This window comes from Brienomyrus brachyistius, chromosome 14 (genome assembly GCF_023856365.1).
Source record: "Brienomyrus brachyistius isolate T26 chromosome 14, BBRACH_0.4, whole genome shotgun sequence".
Taxonomy (NCBI): domain Eukaryota; kingdom Metazoa; phylum Chordata; class Actinopteri; order Osteoglossiformes; family Mormyridae; genus Brienomyrus; species Brienomyrus brachyistius.
Genome location: NC_064546.1, coordinates 11,613,398 through 11,628,233, shown reverse-complemented (window position 1 = coordinate 11,628,233; position 14,836 = coordinate 11,613,398). Strand labels below are relative to the sequence as shown.

The following is a 14,836-nucleotide window of genomic DNA, read 5'->3' as shown; positions in this document are numbered from 1 at the left end:
TATCTGCAACTAATGTCTCTCTTTTCCCCAGTAAACATTTACTGTTCTGTTTCTGAAAGACAAGTTCATTTCTGCTCTTGTTTTTGTAATATCTGAAAGAAAGAAGCCTACAGAGGGTAGACCAAGCAGGTAAAATCCAGACCAAAGGTACAGGCAAAAAAAAAACATTGAATCCCTTGAAATCTGAATGCTGTTATACCGTGGAGTTGCTGAACTCTCGAATCTGATTGGTCAGAAGGGTATTGATTGATTTTCAATACGTGCACACACAGGCAAATCACAGTAGCAATCAAAGCACTATTAAAAACAACGGGCAATTTTTAACTGATGGCAGGCTTACGGTCTTACAACGGACAGTTTCCGACAACGGCAGCTTGGGTCATAGCTACGCAAAATGTACTAATCAATGCGTGTTCAGCTCGTAAACGTGAAAACATTCATAGCTACAAATGCGTGATAAACATGATACAAAGGCAACCATACCCACAAAGGGCCCGTGTGTGTGCAGGTTTTTGGGATAACCTTTAGGTCAAAACTTTTATACGTAATGACCCTTTCTGGGTAAGACTGGCCACCCCTGTCCTAACCACTGCATATCGGGTGGTTCTTTGCCGTATGTTTAAAGACATAATGCTCAGCTTATTGTATATTAAGCCTTAGAGCGTAAGTGAAGATTCGTAATGTTTATTTGCTTATGGTATACGAAAAAAGAATCACAACCAGGCTACTCGTCCGGGTACATCCTTTATTTACATCGGTCCCCACGTTACATCGTACTCTTATTCCATTCTTTTGTTTTATTCTGAGGGCAGTTGAACTAAGAGCACCGTTTCTTAATTGTCCATTGCATACGGTTCAGTTTCCACATGATTTTGTCCATCCAGTAGCTTTTCAAATCATTAAAATCAAGGAATTTTGAAGAACTCTCTCCATACACAGCAGACCAAAATAAAAGACTTCAGGAAGTCACATCTCCGCTTGGCGACCGTTTCTGAACATGACCGTTTAAGCAAATCAACAACGACGTTTCAACACTTATTACATGTTAGATGTTGAGCTCTGTTATTTGACCGGCGGCTGAAGGTGCGAGAGCGCATGAGAAGAAAATTAAGAAAAGCAAAAAAATATTCACGGACAAACACAGCTTGCAAACACGAGCAGCAGCACATCATCCATGGAAAAATGGGCTTTTCTCACACGCATTTAATGGAGGTGAATTAGCAAAAAAAAAAAAGAATTATAAAAATGGAAGCGTATATATTTATATATGAAACGCACTTAGTTACTGTACATGTGTTTAATGCATAGCACTTTGCAACCATAATATGTAAATAAATTATATAATATAAGCAACTCTGTCAAACAGGCCTCCTGAGTTTACAAATAAATAATATCCTTCATTCATTAGTTTTACTGTGGCAAAGGTAAAGAGCAGGGCTCCAAGTCCCTTAAATGAAGGCGATGAAGCAGGTGACTCTCGCATTATTATAGGTGAAAAGCTATATATATATATATATATATATATATATATATGAAATGAAACGATCTCAAGCACCATACATACACTATTATTATCAAATTGTATGCACCACCAAAGTAAGACCACGCAGAGTGAAAATGGCCTCTTCCACGAAACGATTGCTTTCTATGCATCAACACAATATTTGATGACCTATATGTCACTGTATATATGTACATGTTTATGCTAACTTGTATGTTCTATTTTCTGAGATTTTTTTCCCCCCCACATGTCGCAGAGCTCAATTTAGCTATATCCCCCACCCCCACCTGGCAAATCTGAAATACTGTCTGACTTGAGTTTTGCCCCTTGGTGTCACAGAACGGATGCTGTACGAATACCTGGTCAGCGCCAGGTAGCATAAAATTATTGTAATGCTAAGTGCGATAGCTGTCCTGCAGGACGCCGACATGCACAAATGCCACTGCGGGTGTGAGCTGCCCTCGGCGACTGAGCCTTGGATGCAGGTCGCAGAAAACGGCAGCCAACAAAGCGAATCGACTTAGCTGATGCAGGGGGCTGCAAGCCGGGTCTTTGTGCTCGTTCCGTTTTTGCTCTCGTTCTTGTTTTTGTAGCTTGTTTTTGTTTTTTTTGTTTGGCTCATTTTGGTTCTGCCCCCCCCACTCTGAGTGGTCTCAAACATATTTTTTGATAAAAAAAAAGATTAAAAAACATACACATAACAGTTCATAATATGCTGCTCTTTAACTATTATAACAATACAAATACAAATTACCAATAAACAACAAGTCAGAAGGATTAAACACCAAGAAAAACGAGCTGTATTCATTATTTTTTCCTAATCTACTTGACCTAGCACCATAAATAGGGAAATTTTCTGATATTGGATTCTTCCCAAGGCACTTTGTTGTCATTTTTCTCTAATTCAATTGTGTTTTTCTTCTTCTTTGTCCTCCACGGCAGTTCCCTTCTGCATCAGTCTTCATCAAAACGAAACATTATTTACAACCATATGTTTCAAAAAGTTCCTTATTAAAAGTGCTCTTTCATGCTCATAAACGTTCTTGTCTTCGGATCACAATGACACATCAACTGTGGACTCTTCCTCCGCCTTTTCCGACACTTTAGAAAAATATTTGTTTCCTATTTGTGTTTATGCACCAGCGCGTCCTGCCTAAAACCCATGCGACCGTCTTCCGTATAAACTCTACCGTCATTTCCCATCAGTCTGCGTAGCTCAGGTAGGTGGCAGCTGCCGTCTTTCCTTCTACCGTCGCCTGGAAGTGGCATCGAAGCATGTGATCATCATGAGACGGGCTTTGCAGAAGTTCACCCGGTTCTCTAGGCGCTCGGTGACAAATTCCAGGGCTTCGAGGTACTCCAAAGAGTCGACCTCAAATGTCTGTTGTAAATCAACTAAAAAATACAAGCACCAAACAAGTCACAGGTCAAGAGAGATTCAACAATGTCAACTATTATTCCCAGTGAATTAATGAGACATTCTCAGATGATATAATGGAACATTAAATGCGTTTTTAATCAGTTGTTGATGGTTTTTTAAATCTGTCTGTATTTTATACAGTTCAGATACAAAATAAATCAGAATATGCGGCAGGCTCCTCGAGAAACTGTGCGTCAAGCAAGCATGAAGCCTAACAGGAAGAGAAAGGATCCAAAATGCGAAACGGTAATATACGAAAGATCGGTATGTAGAGTAAATAGTTAGGTTACCATCACCATTAAATATAACAAAGTAATATTCATTCCCTAGAAGACATGTGGAGGCAGCCACAGTTAACCTGGTAACTCGCGAAGGCCGAACATGACTCACATTCATTGGTCCATTTCTCGGGAGCTAGCATCAAGTGCTGCTTGGTCTGCTCCAGCTCTTTCTTCAGCCAGTCGTACTTCGCCCGCACCTCTGAGATTCTCTGCTGCCGGTGCTCCAGGATCCTCAGCTTGGCGCTGAAGTAGACCACGTCCTGCTGGCAGAGCCACGAGCAACGTGTGAGGGTCGCGGCTGGCACCTTTCCGGGTGAATCTGCACGCTACCCGGGTCTCATTTGAAAGGCATAATATCAGTTTTTCACACTATGCTTGTGTCACACACTCCCAAATAAAGGGTAGATAATCCAGCTTTTGTAACTGCTTATGTGACTGACTGACAGAAAGACAGACATACATACATATATACATACAGGGGGACACTGGACAGGATGCTAGTTCCTCACATTTCAAACAGTCCCACAATATGGCACCTTACATGGACCAATGCACTTTACTGCATGATTTTAGATTGCTGGAGAAAACCCAGGCAAACAGAGGGAGAACAGAGGAACCTCCCATTGCTAGTGGCATGAGGTCACTACATCTCTCTACCAGTGTAAATAATTGCCAAAAACAATAACATTTATATTTCACACTGCTTGCTTCAGGACATTGAATCTGGAAAATAAATATGACAGAGGATTTTTTTGCCTTCTTCCAGATCTCTTTAGGGTATTCCTAATTTAGGCCCAATTTGCACTTGCATACTATCCACCTTTCATCATGTGTACCTTGCTGCTCGCGCCCCGTCTCCTCTGCAGGCGTTCCACGTCATCGATCTCATAGACTTTGATCTCGAAGGGCTCAGCCAGGCCCCGCTGGGCGGGACGCAGGGGACCGTCCACCCAGCGCACGCCTGGGCTGATGATGGGCTTCCTGACCGGAGATGTCGCATCGAGGGACAGTGTGGGGATCAAACGCCTACGCTGAGACCCTGAGGATAGTGGCATCAAAATCAGCACATCAGGTCAGCAAAACCACCAATTCGTTCTTTCCAGAGGTGGATAGTTCAGGTCTAGAAAGTAAAAATCCAGACCAAGATTTTGTTTCAGTCAAACAGTTGAGTTCCCAGTGACTGTGACTCTATACTCAACTGGTTGGTTGGAACAAAATCTTGGTCTGGATTTTTACTTTCTGGACCTGACTTATCCACTTCTGATTCTTTTAGTATTCCATCAATACATCCATCCATAAATCCGCTATACCCACTATTCAGGGTCACAGGAATCTAGAGTCTGTCCCGGAGGTGAAGGGTATAAGGCAGGAAGTGACCCAGGACACGTCGCTTACCCATGGCAGGGCACACACACACACACACACACACACACCGTTCACTCACACATGCATACCTAGGGTCAGCTTGGTAACTGTAACATGAACATGCTTTTGGATTGAGGAGGGAACCAACGGAACCTGCAGGGAGACGAACGACACGGGGAGAACATGCAACCGCGGCGAAAACCAGACCCCTGGTCATAGAGCCACCCTGACCCCCAATTTTCAATATCATAATTCAAAAATCCACAGGTCCCTCACGGGGCCGATTGTGCCAGATGAAGAGCTCAACCAATCTGTCCTTGATTCTACCATAATTAGAGTGAAACAAATCTAGGTAAAAAAAAAATTATTCCTTGCATACAGTGAATATATAAAACAGCTAAAATACTGGTTCCTATTAATGTCAAAAAATGGGTGGTTTTAGCAGAAAAGGATTTGCTAGAAAGCTATGGTAGAACAACATGAAGCCAGCTGGACTGTTCCAACACAGAAATGTTTTAGCCCACAATCTCTGCGCAGAGAAAACACCAGCGGGTCACCTCCTTATCTGGACAGGGCTCAGTAATGCGTCCTGCTCTTTGCAATTCATAACTACCAATTTCTATTTGCATAGAAATTGGGGTTCTGGCAGTCTGCTGATTGCCAACAGATCAAAGTCAGTCAGCTTTTGTTTCAAACAGTAGAGCAAACAATGAAGGTCGGGCATTTAGAAAGCTGTGATTTAATATAAGTTCATCCAATTGTATTTTTCCGTCAAATTCTCCAGTTGTATCGTACAGATTTATCGGAAAATTTTCTAGTCCTTCATACCGCTCAATTGAAACCCATTGAACGAACTCCTAGCCAGACACATTTTCCCCATTCAGACACCCAGAGTTTGGCACTGGTCCCGATGGTTCAAATCACGCTTTCAAAATTGTGCATTGCATTTCTGTCATAGACTGCCCCGGATTCAGTGTGTGCAGTCAATGTCTGTGTTTGTGCAGGGGTAGAAAAATTAGTTTGACCATGTGCATGTATCCACAGAGGGTAGGATGCCCTGCCTGCTGAATGAAGGGGGGTCTTGTTCACATGCAGACCCTTGGACAGCAAACCTCAGTTCAGTGAAACGTCGCCCAGGTGGAACAGTAAGTCGGTTATACGATTTATTGAGAAAATAAGCTTGAAAAAAAATGTCAGTAGGGTTGAGAGCCATGTGACTCTCACATTAACACCATTAAATTTTAGATATGAAATCACTGTTTAATCACTATTATAAAGCTGGGCGAAACATATACTCTGTGTGTGATGGTATAGGACAGGGCTATTCAAATCACAGTCCTTGAGGTCTGAGCGCTGCTGAATCTCAAGCCTTCCTTTACCTATGAGCTGGGAGTAAAGTCTCTTTGGCCAGTAATTACCTGGGAGAATTGAAAACATGGTCTGGATTCGGAACTAAGGTCCAGATTTGAAGAGCCTTGGTATCGGAATATTCAATGAAAATAATAGAAGTTTAAACCAGTGTAAAAAAAAGTTGTTAATTTGTTCTCTCATCTGGTACAGATATACTTTTTTTATATAATACAGGCAGCCCTACCTGTGTTGTTCCTTTTCTTTGAGTTTTTCAGGCTCCTGCGTCCACTAGTAGAGCTGCTGTTCTCGCTCATGGAGTCCTGGGCCGAGGAGGTGCTGCCGGTCGCTTCGCTGTCCCGCATCATGCTCTCGTAGCCGCTGCTGCCCCCACTGTGGTAGAACAGGGCGGTCTTGCCCATGGCTGGGGGTAGCTCCCCACTCAGTACACTGCTGTTGTCGCTGGCATGACCGCTACTGCATCGATGCGGCCGGCGGGGGGCTGTGATCTTGCTGTAGGGGGACGGCAGAGTGTGTGCCACTGGTCGCTCCTCACTCTGGAGCCCTGCTCTGTCTTCAGAGTCAGAGGCCCCCCGGGCATGACCAGCTCTGGAGCCCCCACTTCCCTGCAACAGCTCAGAAATGCGGCCGTTCACAGCCCTCAGCGGGAGCTTTGAAGTTAGCCCTGAGCCGCGGTTTCGACTCAGCGACTGAGTCGACCAGGAGCTCTGGGTCTGGGTCTTCCCATTGGGAGGCAGGCTGGAGCTCCTGTTGACAGACTGTGGGAGCGACTTGGTGGAGAAGCTCAGGGTCTTGGTGCTAGAGGCAGACAGGCTCCGGGCCTTTGGGCTAGCCATGAGGAGCTTGCTGACTGCTGAGATTTTAGACTGACCCGTCTTGGGTGACTGTGGCACAGAACTGGGCCCATTAGTGGGAGAGGACACTGAACCACGGCTGAAGCTTCTGCCTGTGCGTGGCATGGTGCAGTCCCTCCCAACATTGCCCTTAGAGCCCACTGAGGTCTGGCTTTCCGCCCTCTCAAGGGACAGGTACTCATAATGACCTATGCCGGATCTTCCCAAGGAGTTGGTCCTGTTAGCTAACTGTTCTAGCTTTGCGCTAAAGAGTCTACTGCTCTCTAGATTAGCACCCTTTGGTTTTCCAGTAAGGGCAAAATCCTCGGATGTACCTGCTAGCAAAGATGTATGGTTGAGTGTTTGAGTGCTGCCTGAGCTATGCTGTGGACTGGCTCTATTCCTCTGATCTAGACTAGACTTTCTTACTGGTGGTAGAGGGGGAATACCTTTCGGTCGTGCAAAGAAGCCTTGTTTTGCAGACGATCCTCTCCTTTCTAGCGTGGCCCTGGGGCTGCACGGAGTGGAAGTGGTGACACCTAAGCCTTTTCCCTCCCCACTTGTAGATCGCAGAGAGCCCTCCTCAAGGTCATCCTGTCTGTTTAGACGATGCCAACCACGCGGAAGGCTAGCCGTCCTGAAAATGCCTGGCGAATACACAGAGGTCGGGCATTCTGACGTGTTTAAGACCATTTCGCAGCCATCCACGACCCTCTTCAAGGCGTCGGGTGAGCAGGCTGCCTCTCCGCTGCTGGAGCTGAGTCTGTCAGCTGGGCTCCAGTTATTCATTGCATTCACTGGCCTCTTCTCCGGCTTTCCCTCGCAGACCAGTTCCTTCAGCTTGGACTCATCCTCATCCCGCTTAAACCATGGGTCATCAAAGCTGATTTCAGTGGAAAGTGGGACAGGAGGTGTCCTGGAATCCTTGATTTTCAAATTCTTGGTGAGTATTTGACCAGGGTCCTGTGCAAACATAGGCTTCACGGCAGCGCAGGAGTGAATATTTATGTTAGTCTTGAAGCTACCGGAGTCCCCGAATGTTTGCATGTTAGAAACAGAGGCTGTAGTTTTGCAGAGCGACGGAATCTTTTTCAGCTTCTCCTTGCTTGCAGGGCTTTTCACATTTCCATTCTCCGCATCCACTTGTGCAGCACTGTTCTCTAGACTCCTGCCTGCACTCGAGTAGCCAAGGTTGCCGCAGTGTGCCATCTCTGAACGGTCTTGCTGCTGCAGCTCAGCCAGCGCTTCCCCCTGACTGTGACACTGCTGACCAACAAAGCTATGACAGGATTGGTCCCCATCGCTTCCAGTGCTCATTTCACTAAGCCAGGAACTTATGGAGGAGCGACAACTTGGAACGGAGGTCGCCTCTCCCTCAGTTTTATAGAGAGGGAGGAACTTGTTGAGGTTAACCTCTGAAATCGGTGCAGTGGTAACAGTGGAACTTGGGAAGACCTCCAGGTCCTCACTCATGCTGCTAATAATGCTTACAGGTCGTGACCCTGAGGCTAGGGCTTGCACAGAACAGTCACTGTTGAAGCTTATGAGGCTGGTGGGCCGGCCATTTTCCATCACCCCGTCGATGGTGAGCTCCTCCACTAGCGTGAACACCAGTTCATCCTCACCATTTAGCTCCAGCGGCTGCTGCATTGTCACAGTGGTGGTGCTCTTTGCCTCCTTCTTGTCGTCCAAAGGTAGCTGCGGCAGGTCATCGGCGAGGGTCTCGGCAGATCCCATGCTGATAGAGGAGGAGGACATCATGACTTGTGGGCTCATTCCGACAGGTGAGGTCCTGGAATCGGGCTGTAGCAAGGATTCAGTGGAGGATTTCCCGCTGTCCCTGTTCAGGGCATTAGATGACAAGGGCGGAGTACCCGGCACAAAACCTTTCTGGGTATATACTTTACAGCGCTGGGATGGGGAAGAGGGGGGTTTGTACTCTGAGGTTTTAGACAAGCTGGCAATGCCCAACCTAGGAGAACCCATTGGACGTGACTTACTCTCACTAGAAATTGATTCCATGCTATCATGCAGGGTAGGGCTCATGCTTCTCTGAGAATTGCTCGTTTGCATGAGGCTGCTGCCTGTCACACTCCTACAACTGGACAGAGTGCAGCTGCTCGATATCGACAGACTTTCAATAATGGACTTGGCGATCTCCGCCTCCTCCACCACCTCTTGAATTTCCTCAAGCTGCTGGTCATTAGTGAGTTTCTTAGCCATGCGTGATGCCACGTTGTTTTTCATTTCCTGTCCCTGGGCAGACACAGGGTCCGATGTGGTGACCCGGTTAGCCGGGAGCTCCTCAAATGGGAATGTGCTGACCTCCTCGCTCCCGTCGATGCACTCCAGCCGCTCCTGCAGTTCAGCGAAAGTGTTGCACTTGAGGCAGTCTTTCTCCTGTTTTCCAGAATCAGCACCTTCTTCTGGTATCTGCTGTTGTTGGATTGGCTGTATCTGTTGTGTTGACCGCGACTCTTGCAGCTTCCCCTGTTCAACTTTGTTCTTATGCAGAGATGGAATAATTGGCACGAACTCAGGCGGACCCTCGTTATCGGTCAGCTCCTTGTCAGACAGGGCAGAGCCGTTCGGTCCCACATAGATGACTGTGTCACATGACTGCTCACTGCTGGAGTAGTCGTCAGGGTCACTTGCAAGGTGCAGAAGGGGTAGGTCGGGATCCACAACATTCCGGGAGTTGAATGTCCTTAGCTGCGTAGGTCGCCGCATCTTCCCCTCCTCACAGGAACTCTCCCCCCCTGAAGAACTGGATGTGTACTGCTGACGGGTCAGAAAGACAGACGCAGTTTTGTTTATGCAAGTGGCATCACACGTGCATTCACTCGAAAAGCAAAAGCACACAAACTCATCGCAGAATGAGCTGAAGCTGGATCCAAACCAAACCTGGAATGGTGTCACAATATTACCTGCTGAGGTATCGGAACACGAACACATTCTGAAACACTCTACCAACATCTGAAAACCCTGCTGGAAAAACAGCTAAAACCAGTCTGAGATGGTTTAGTCATGTCCCAGATATCCCAGCTCTTGCTGCTCTTTGATAGTTTAACTGGGTGGGCCAACAGTTGGTCATGCTGGTGTGGTTAACCTATCAAGCTGATCATGCTGGTATGATCAGCTCAACCATCAAACCGTCACATGAAAACATACCTTAAGTTGATCTACTATCAGAAGTTGGTCAACAGCTTAACCAGCTCAGACTGTTTTCCTTTTTTGCCAATGAGGACTCTTACTTTTGCCTTCTTCTTCTTCATCCTGAGAACGCGCGATGCAATCTGGATGGTGGACAGCGACTCGGAGAAGAGAGTCGGCGAGGCGGAGATGTGGGCGATCATGGTGGTGCGGCAGTTCATGTTACCCAGCGACTCCCGCAGCAGCATGGTCAGCTTGCTGTCTCTGCAGCACACAAAAGCAGCACGTCTCCTGTTCAAGCCGGCCAGCTACCAAGTGGGTAATCAATTTACACATGTTTATGAGTAAAGTTCCCTCCAAAAATTCTGTGTCAGAATGTCAAACGGAACTTGTGGTGCATATACAATAGAAACATAATACTAGGACATTAAAAAGCTTTCGTGAGGCTTGTATAAACATTAAATAATGTGCTGAGCTGTTATTTTCTAATCTAATTAATTCTCATGATATGTGTCAACTCCCCTTATTAATTTCCTTTAATTCGTCTGGGTCTTAAATACATTAGTTTTCCTTTAATGTCTTACTAGAAATATTTTATGCCCATAGGGTGTGGAAAATGTGAAACCCAAGTGACGACCTTCTAACAATACGAGATTTTTGACCAGTTTGTAAGCAGTCAATGTACATTTTAGTCCATGTTCCAGCACCAGATATTTTAATGCTGGTTATTGATTCATAAGCAGGGTGGATTAAGACGGGCCTTAATGTTCTCCATGTGTGATGTCTCTGGTCTTTAATGTGTTAATCTCTTATCTTACTGTCGCTTTTAGCCGGAGAAAGTTCTGAAAATGTTTGTGGCCTGCAGGGATGAGAGATCATTTTCATTTATAGCCACCTAAAGCTTGTTTGGAAAGCAGCTCTTGGGCAGCATTTGTTTGTCAGTTAGCTTCCCACAGATGAGTAAGCATTATCTTTCGCTCCCTGCTCCCCATGGCAGCCACTAGAGGGGACGTGTGATTGATGGACAACTAAAAAACGTCAAATCAGTACACAACCTACTGGTGTCCTCAAAACCGAGGAACATGGGGCATGTAAAGAAATAAATTCAATGATTCAAAAACCCATTTTGGAAACGACATGGTGACTGATTTTCATCACCTTCGACTACATGAGTGAAAGTCATGTGCTGTTGTGCAAGGCTGATGCGCAGGGGTGTATTTTGGTAGATGGCTCTGAAGGGGCACTATAAATGCTATGAAAGGATGCAACATGTAAAAAATGCAGTTTTTCATAATATCAGAACAGTTCAGCTCAACAGTTAAATGCAGATCATGCATTGCACACAGCTTATTGTATGGACATCGGTATGCCTGTGTTTAAACCAAATGAATTATTAAGGCCCCTGGCAAAAGACTGCTGCTTCTTAATTGTTCTTTTGTTTTTGTTTTGATTTGTGTTTTGCTGTTGTAAAGACTATGTCTTGGGTCGTCTTACTTCAAAATACGCATTTTGGTTTTCCAGATATTTTTTTTTTTATACTGTGTTTTTCCAAGAATGACTTTTGAGCTTTCATCTACTGTTGGGCAATTCAAATGGAAAAATATTACAAAATAGATTTATCTTCCATTTATTTCTCCATTTATTTTCACATATGGAGAAAATGTGAGAGCAGATTGGGACATTTAGTTATGCAAAGTTTTAATATGAAAACTAGATGCGAAGGCTCAGCTGGATCAGATATGGCTTCAGGACATTCAAGGCCGTGAAAATTTAATGATGCTTATTCACAAACACAACAAATTTAATTAAAACAATATCTCCAACTGGCATTCAATTCCCAGTTACTTTGTTTGATTTTTTTGTTTATTTAGTTAAAACATTTTATTCGTTGTGCTTTTAGATTTCAGATAAAGCAAAGTTCACTACTTCTCACATTAGTAATGTAGTACTACCTTTGAGGGAAGAAAACAGTGAATAACTTCAATGCAAGCAAGGAATTTCATTGCTTGTTCTGATAAAATTTACATAAAATCTACATAAAATCAGAATATATGTAGCTGCGAATCTGTCAACTGTGCATCTTAAAAAAATGCAAACTGAAGTGTTAGATTTAATATATTAGAGGCTCTTAGCCAAGGATCTGTAAAATTTTAATCTTGTATATGTAGTGATGCTGTTTCTCAGTGTCAGAGGCAGCAGTATATCCAAGGCAGGTGTGAATTTTGAGACCAAGTGGCTGTTGATGAAAAAAATGACAGTACTAATAAATAATGATAAAATGTAAAATAACATGACTACAGTTTGTCAATGTGATGAAATGAACATAATGGGTATTGTAGTGAAGCAGAGACCGTCCAACAATACAGGCTTATATTGTTTTACAAATGAGCTGCTCTTGCTTGTTGGAAAGTTGGAACTGAGCAAATAGGCTAAACTTAAACCTGCTCACTTCTCGTATTATGAAAGTGCCTGCAGCTACAATCAGTTGCATTCGTTAGACCATTTCAATTTGCGAATTTGCTGTTTTAAATGCAGAAAAAATACGGAACAAAACTCATCTGACAGTGAAAACAACACGTTTGCAGATCTCTTTGAATAAAAAAATAAGCATAAAAGAATGAAACTGAAAGAAGGCAGCTTATTAAATTACTGAAAGAAAGACTCCTGGTTTTTGTATTGGCTTTATCTTAATGTCAACGCTTACATTTTAGCAGTATCTTCAAAATACTGTGCTTATTCCAAATGGCCTGAAACTCTAATAATGTAATTCTCTCCTGAGTGTTCACAATTCCAGCTTAAACCAAGCTTCTTCTTTGCAGTGTAAATTTGCCATGATTAAATAAAAAATATTTTAGCCTAGGAGGAAGAGATCTGGCTCAGAGTTCGCATATTTTTATTTCAAAGTTTTATCGCAATACCTGTATGGTTCTTAGCCTTCCTGCTCCATTCTATATGCTTAATTAAATCATCCAATAACTTCCCTTCTTTATCCAATTACCTTTCAATTGCTCACCCAGTGCAGGGTTGCAGCCAATCATAGGCAGCATGGAGCACATGCCAGGGGAGGATATTACAAGCCGCAAACACACACCGTATGCTCAACTGCATTTTCAGAAACCTACTCAACACGCACTCACACACACAGAGTGGGTCAGTATTCCAGCCTCCCACCCTGGAAGTCTGAGGCCAGCGTCCCACCCCCTTTGTAAATGAAGTAGTCATACTTTCCAAACCTTATTCCAAAACTTATCTTGACTGCAATGTTTTCCTTCTCAAGATATTAACAGCCAGATGCTTTGAACTGATAAATCAGCAGCCACACATATTTTTAATGTTTTTTTTTTTCCGCCTTGTTGTTACCAAGACCTAAAGAGAATTGAAATTTCCAAAATTCACTCAGTCTACAGGGTATGTTTTCAAGAAAATATCTGTAATGAGTCTTGGAAACTTAATGAAAGTTTTTATTGGATTACATGAGGACTAAGTGAGTTTTGGTTCCCGGTACTGTTGATGGAACTGATGAGGAAGCATGAATTTAGCCAGTGTCATCATAAAAAAAAAAAAGTTTTGGTTTTCTCATGATTTCTAGATTGTCATGGCTGCCCATGAGCTGATAAAGAGGAACAGAGGGAAGGGGGCATTACTTGTAGGGGATGTGCTTGCTGCCATTGACCAGAGCCAGGATGACATTGCCCAAGGCGGACAGGGAGAGGCAGAGGCCGGCGGTACTGTCGCGGGTCTTGCTGAGAACCTTTACGCAACTGCCCATGTCAATCAAATGCAGCCTGCTCCTGCCACCAGACACTGATGAAGAGAAGAGAAGATGGGTAAGGGTGGGAGCAACAGAATGTATATGTGAAGAACACAAGAACTGCCACAGGACTAATAATGTAACTAGATGCTGCCGGAACAATGCATTAGATGGGGGGGAGGGGTCTAATCCCTACTAACTGATACTCCTCCCACACCCCCAACCCCTACAATCTCCACCCTCCTCCCCCCACACACACACATACATTCTCCCCAAAACTTCAACATAAAACATCACATAAAAAACCCAACTGTGTGACTTGTTCACCAGTTCTGTCTCTGAGGCTGCCGTTCTCTTTGTTACCACTATGTGGCGCTGCTTCAGTTTCGGTGAGATTTGTCTCAGAGTTTGAACAATTTCAGATCTTCATAAAATGTGGCTGCGCAGTTTGAAAAGGATCCATCATATACTTTTTGTGTTATGGCGTTAAGTGGATCAGTTAGCTGATCAGTAAGCCCTCTTTATTTATCCTCATACCTATCAAGATATTAACAATTAAAAAACAAGCTGTATCCAAAGGAATATGCAGTGTTTTTTGCTTATGTAAGGCTGTACACATTCAAATACATAAACAAATACTTGTTTATCACATATTAAGTTGAAAACATTTACAGCCGCTGTTCAACATAAACCGAAATGATTTACAGGAAGAACACCCTCCAACTTTCATACAAAAGGGCTCTGTAGCAGGCATGTTGAGACGAATGAGTGGCCAATCTTTTAATAATATCGTTGAACCTATTTCCATTATAGTTTTTCTGATTTCCCCTCTACCAATAAAAGACATATTACACTGGATTCTGTAAAATAGGACATTCTCTTCCATTAGCATCAAACATGCTATGCTCAGTTCGACCCGCCTGTGCGTAGATCAAAATGTATACGTGTACGTATATAGAGCGATCATTGTGTACAATCTTGGAATTAAGTCAAGTATGTATACCACCCAAGGGCCAGTGAGAACATCTGGTTCTGCTTTGCGTTTCTGTACAATCCTTGAAAAGCAAGCAGGTCGCCCAAGTTAGACAGAGGTCCCTGTGATAAGGGAAATTACTTATGTTCTCAGGAAACAGATAGCATTAGCGCTACAGTGCCTCAGATTAG

At 43.9% G+C, this 14,836-nt stretch overlaps 1 protein-coding gene and 1 long non-coding RNA gene across 5 annotated transcripts in view; one reads left to right on the top strand and one right to left on the bottom strand.

Moving 5' to 3' along the window:
- Window positions 1-731: 731 nt before the first annotated feature.
- kif26ba (kinesin family member 26Ba) overlaps window positions 732-14,836 on the bottom strand; it is a 93,245-nt gene continuing 79,140 nt past the window's right edge. Inside the window, exons 10-15 of one of the 4 annotated variants that reach the window (XM_048974537.1) lie at window positions 13,566-13,725; window positions 10,023-10,185; window positions 6,162-9,549; window positions 4,039-4,241; window positions 3,312-3,465; window positions 732-2,896 (exon numbers count right to left, since the gene is read on the bottom strand). In XM_048974537.1, coding sequence (XP_048830494.1) covers window positions 2,748-2,896; window positions 3,312-3,465; window positions 4,039-4,241; window positions 6,162-9,549; window positions 10,023-10,185; window positions 13,566-13,725 — 4,217 coding nt within the window. In that variant the 3' untranslated portion in view covers window positions 732-2,747. The remainder of the gene's footprint in view (window positions 2,897-3,311; window positions 3,466-4,038; window positions 4,242-6,161; window positions 9,550-10,022; window positions 10,186-13,565; window positions 13,726-14,836) is intronic. The other 3 variants (XM_048974538.1, XM_048974540.1, XM_048974539.1) reach the window with 3 other exon arrangements.
- LOC125707428 (uncharacterized) overlaps window positions 10,123-14,836 on the top strand; it is a 39,903-nt gene continuing 35,189 nt past the window's right edge. Inside the window, exon 1 of the long non-coding RNA XR_007382283.1 lies at window positions 10,123-10,236. This is a non-coding gene — a long non-coding RNA (uncharacterized LOC125707428). The remainder of the gene's footprint in view (window positions 10,237-14,836) is intronic.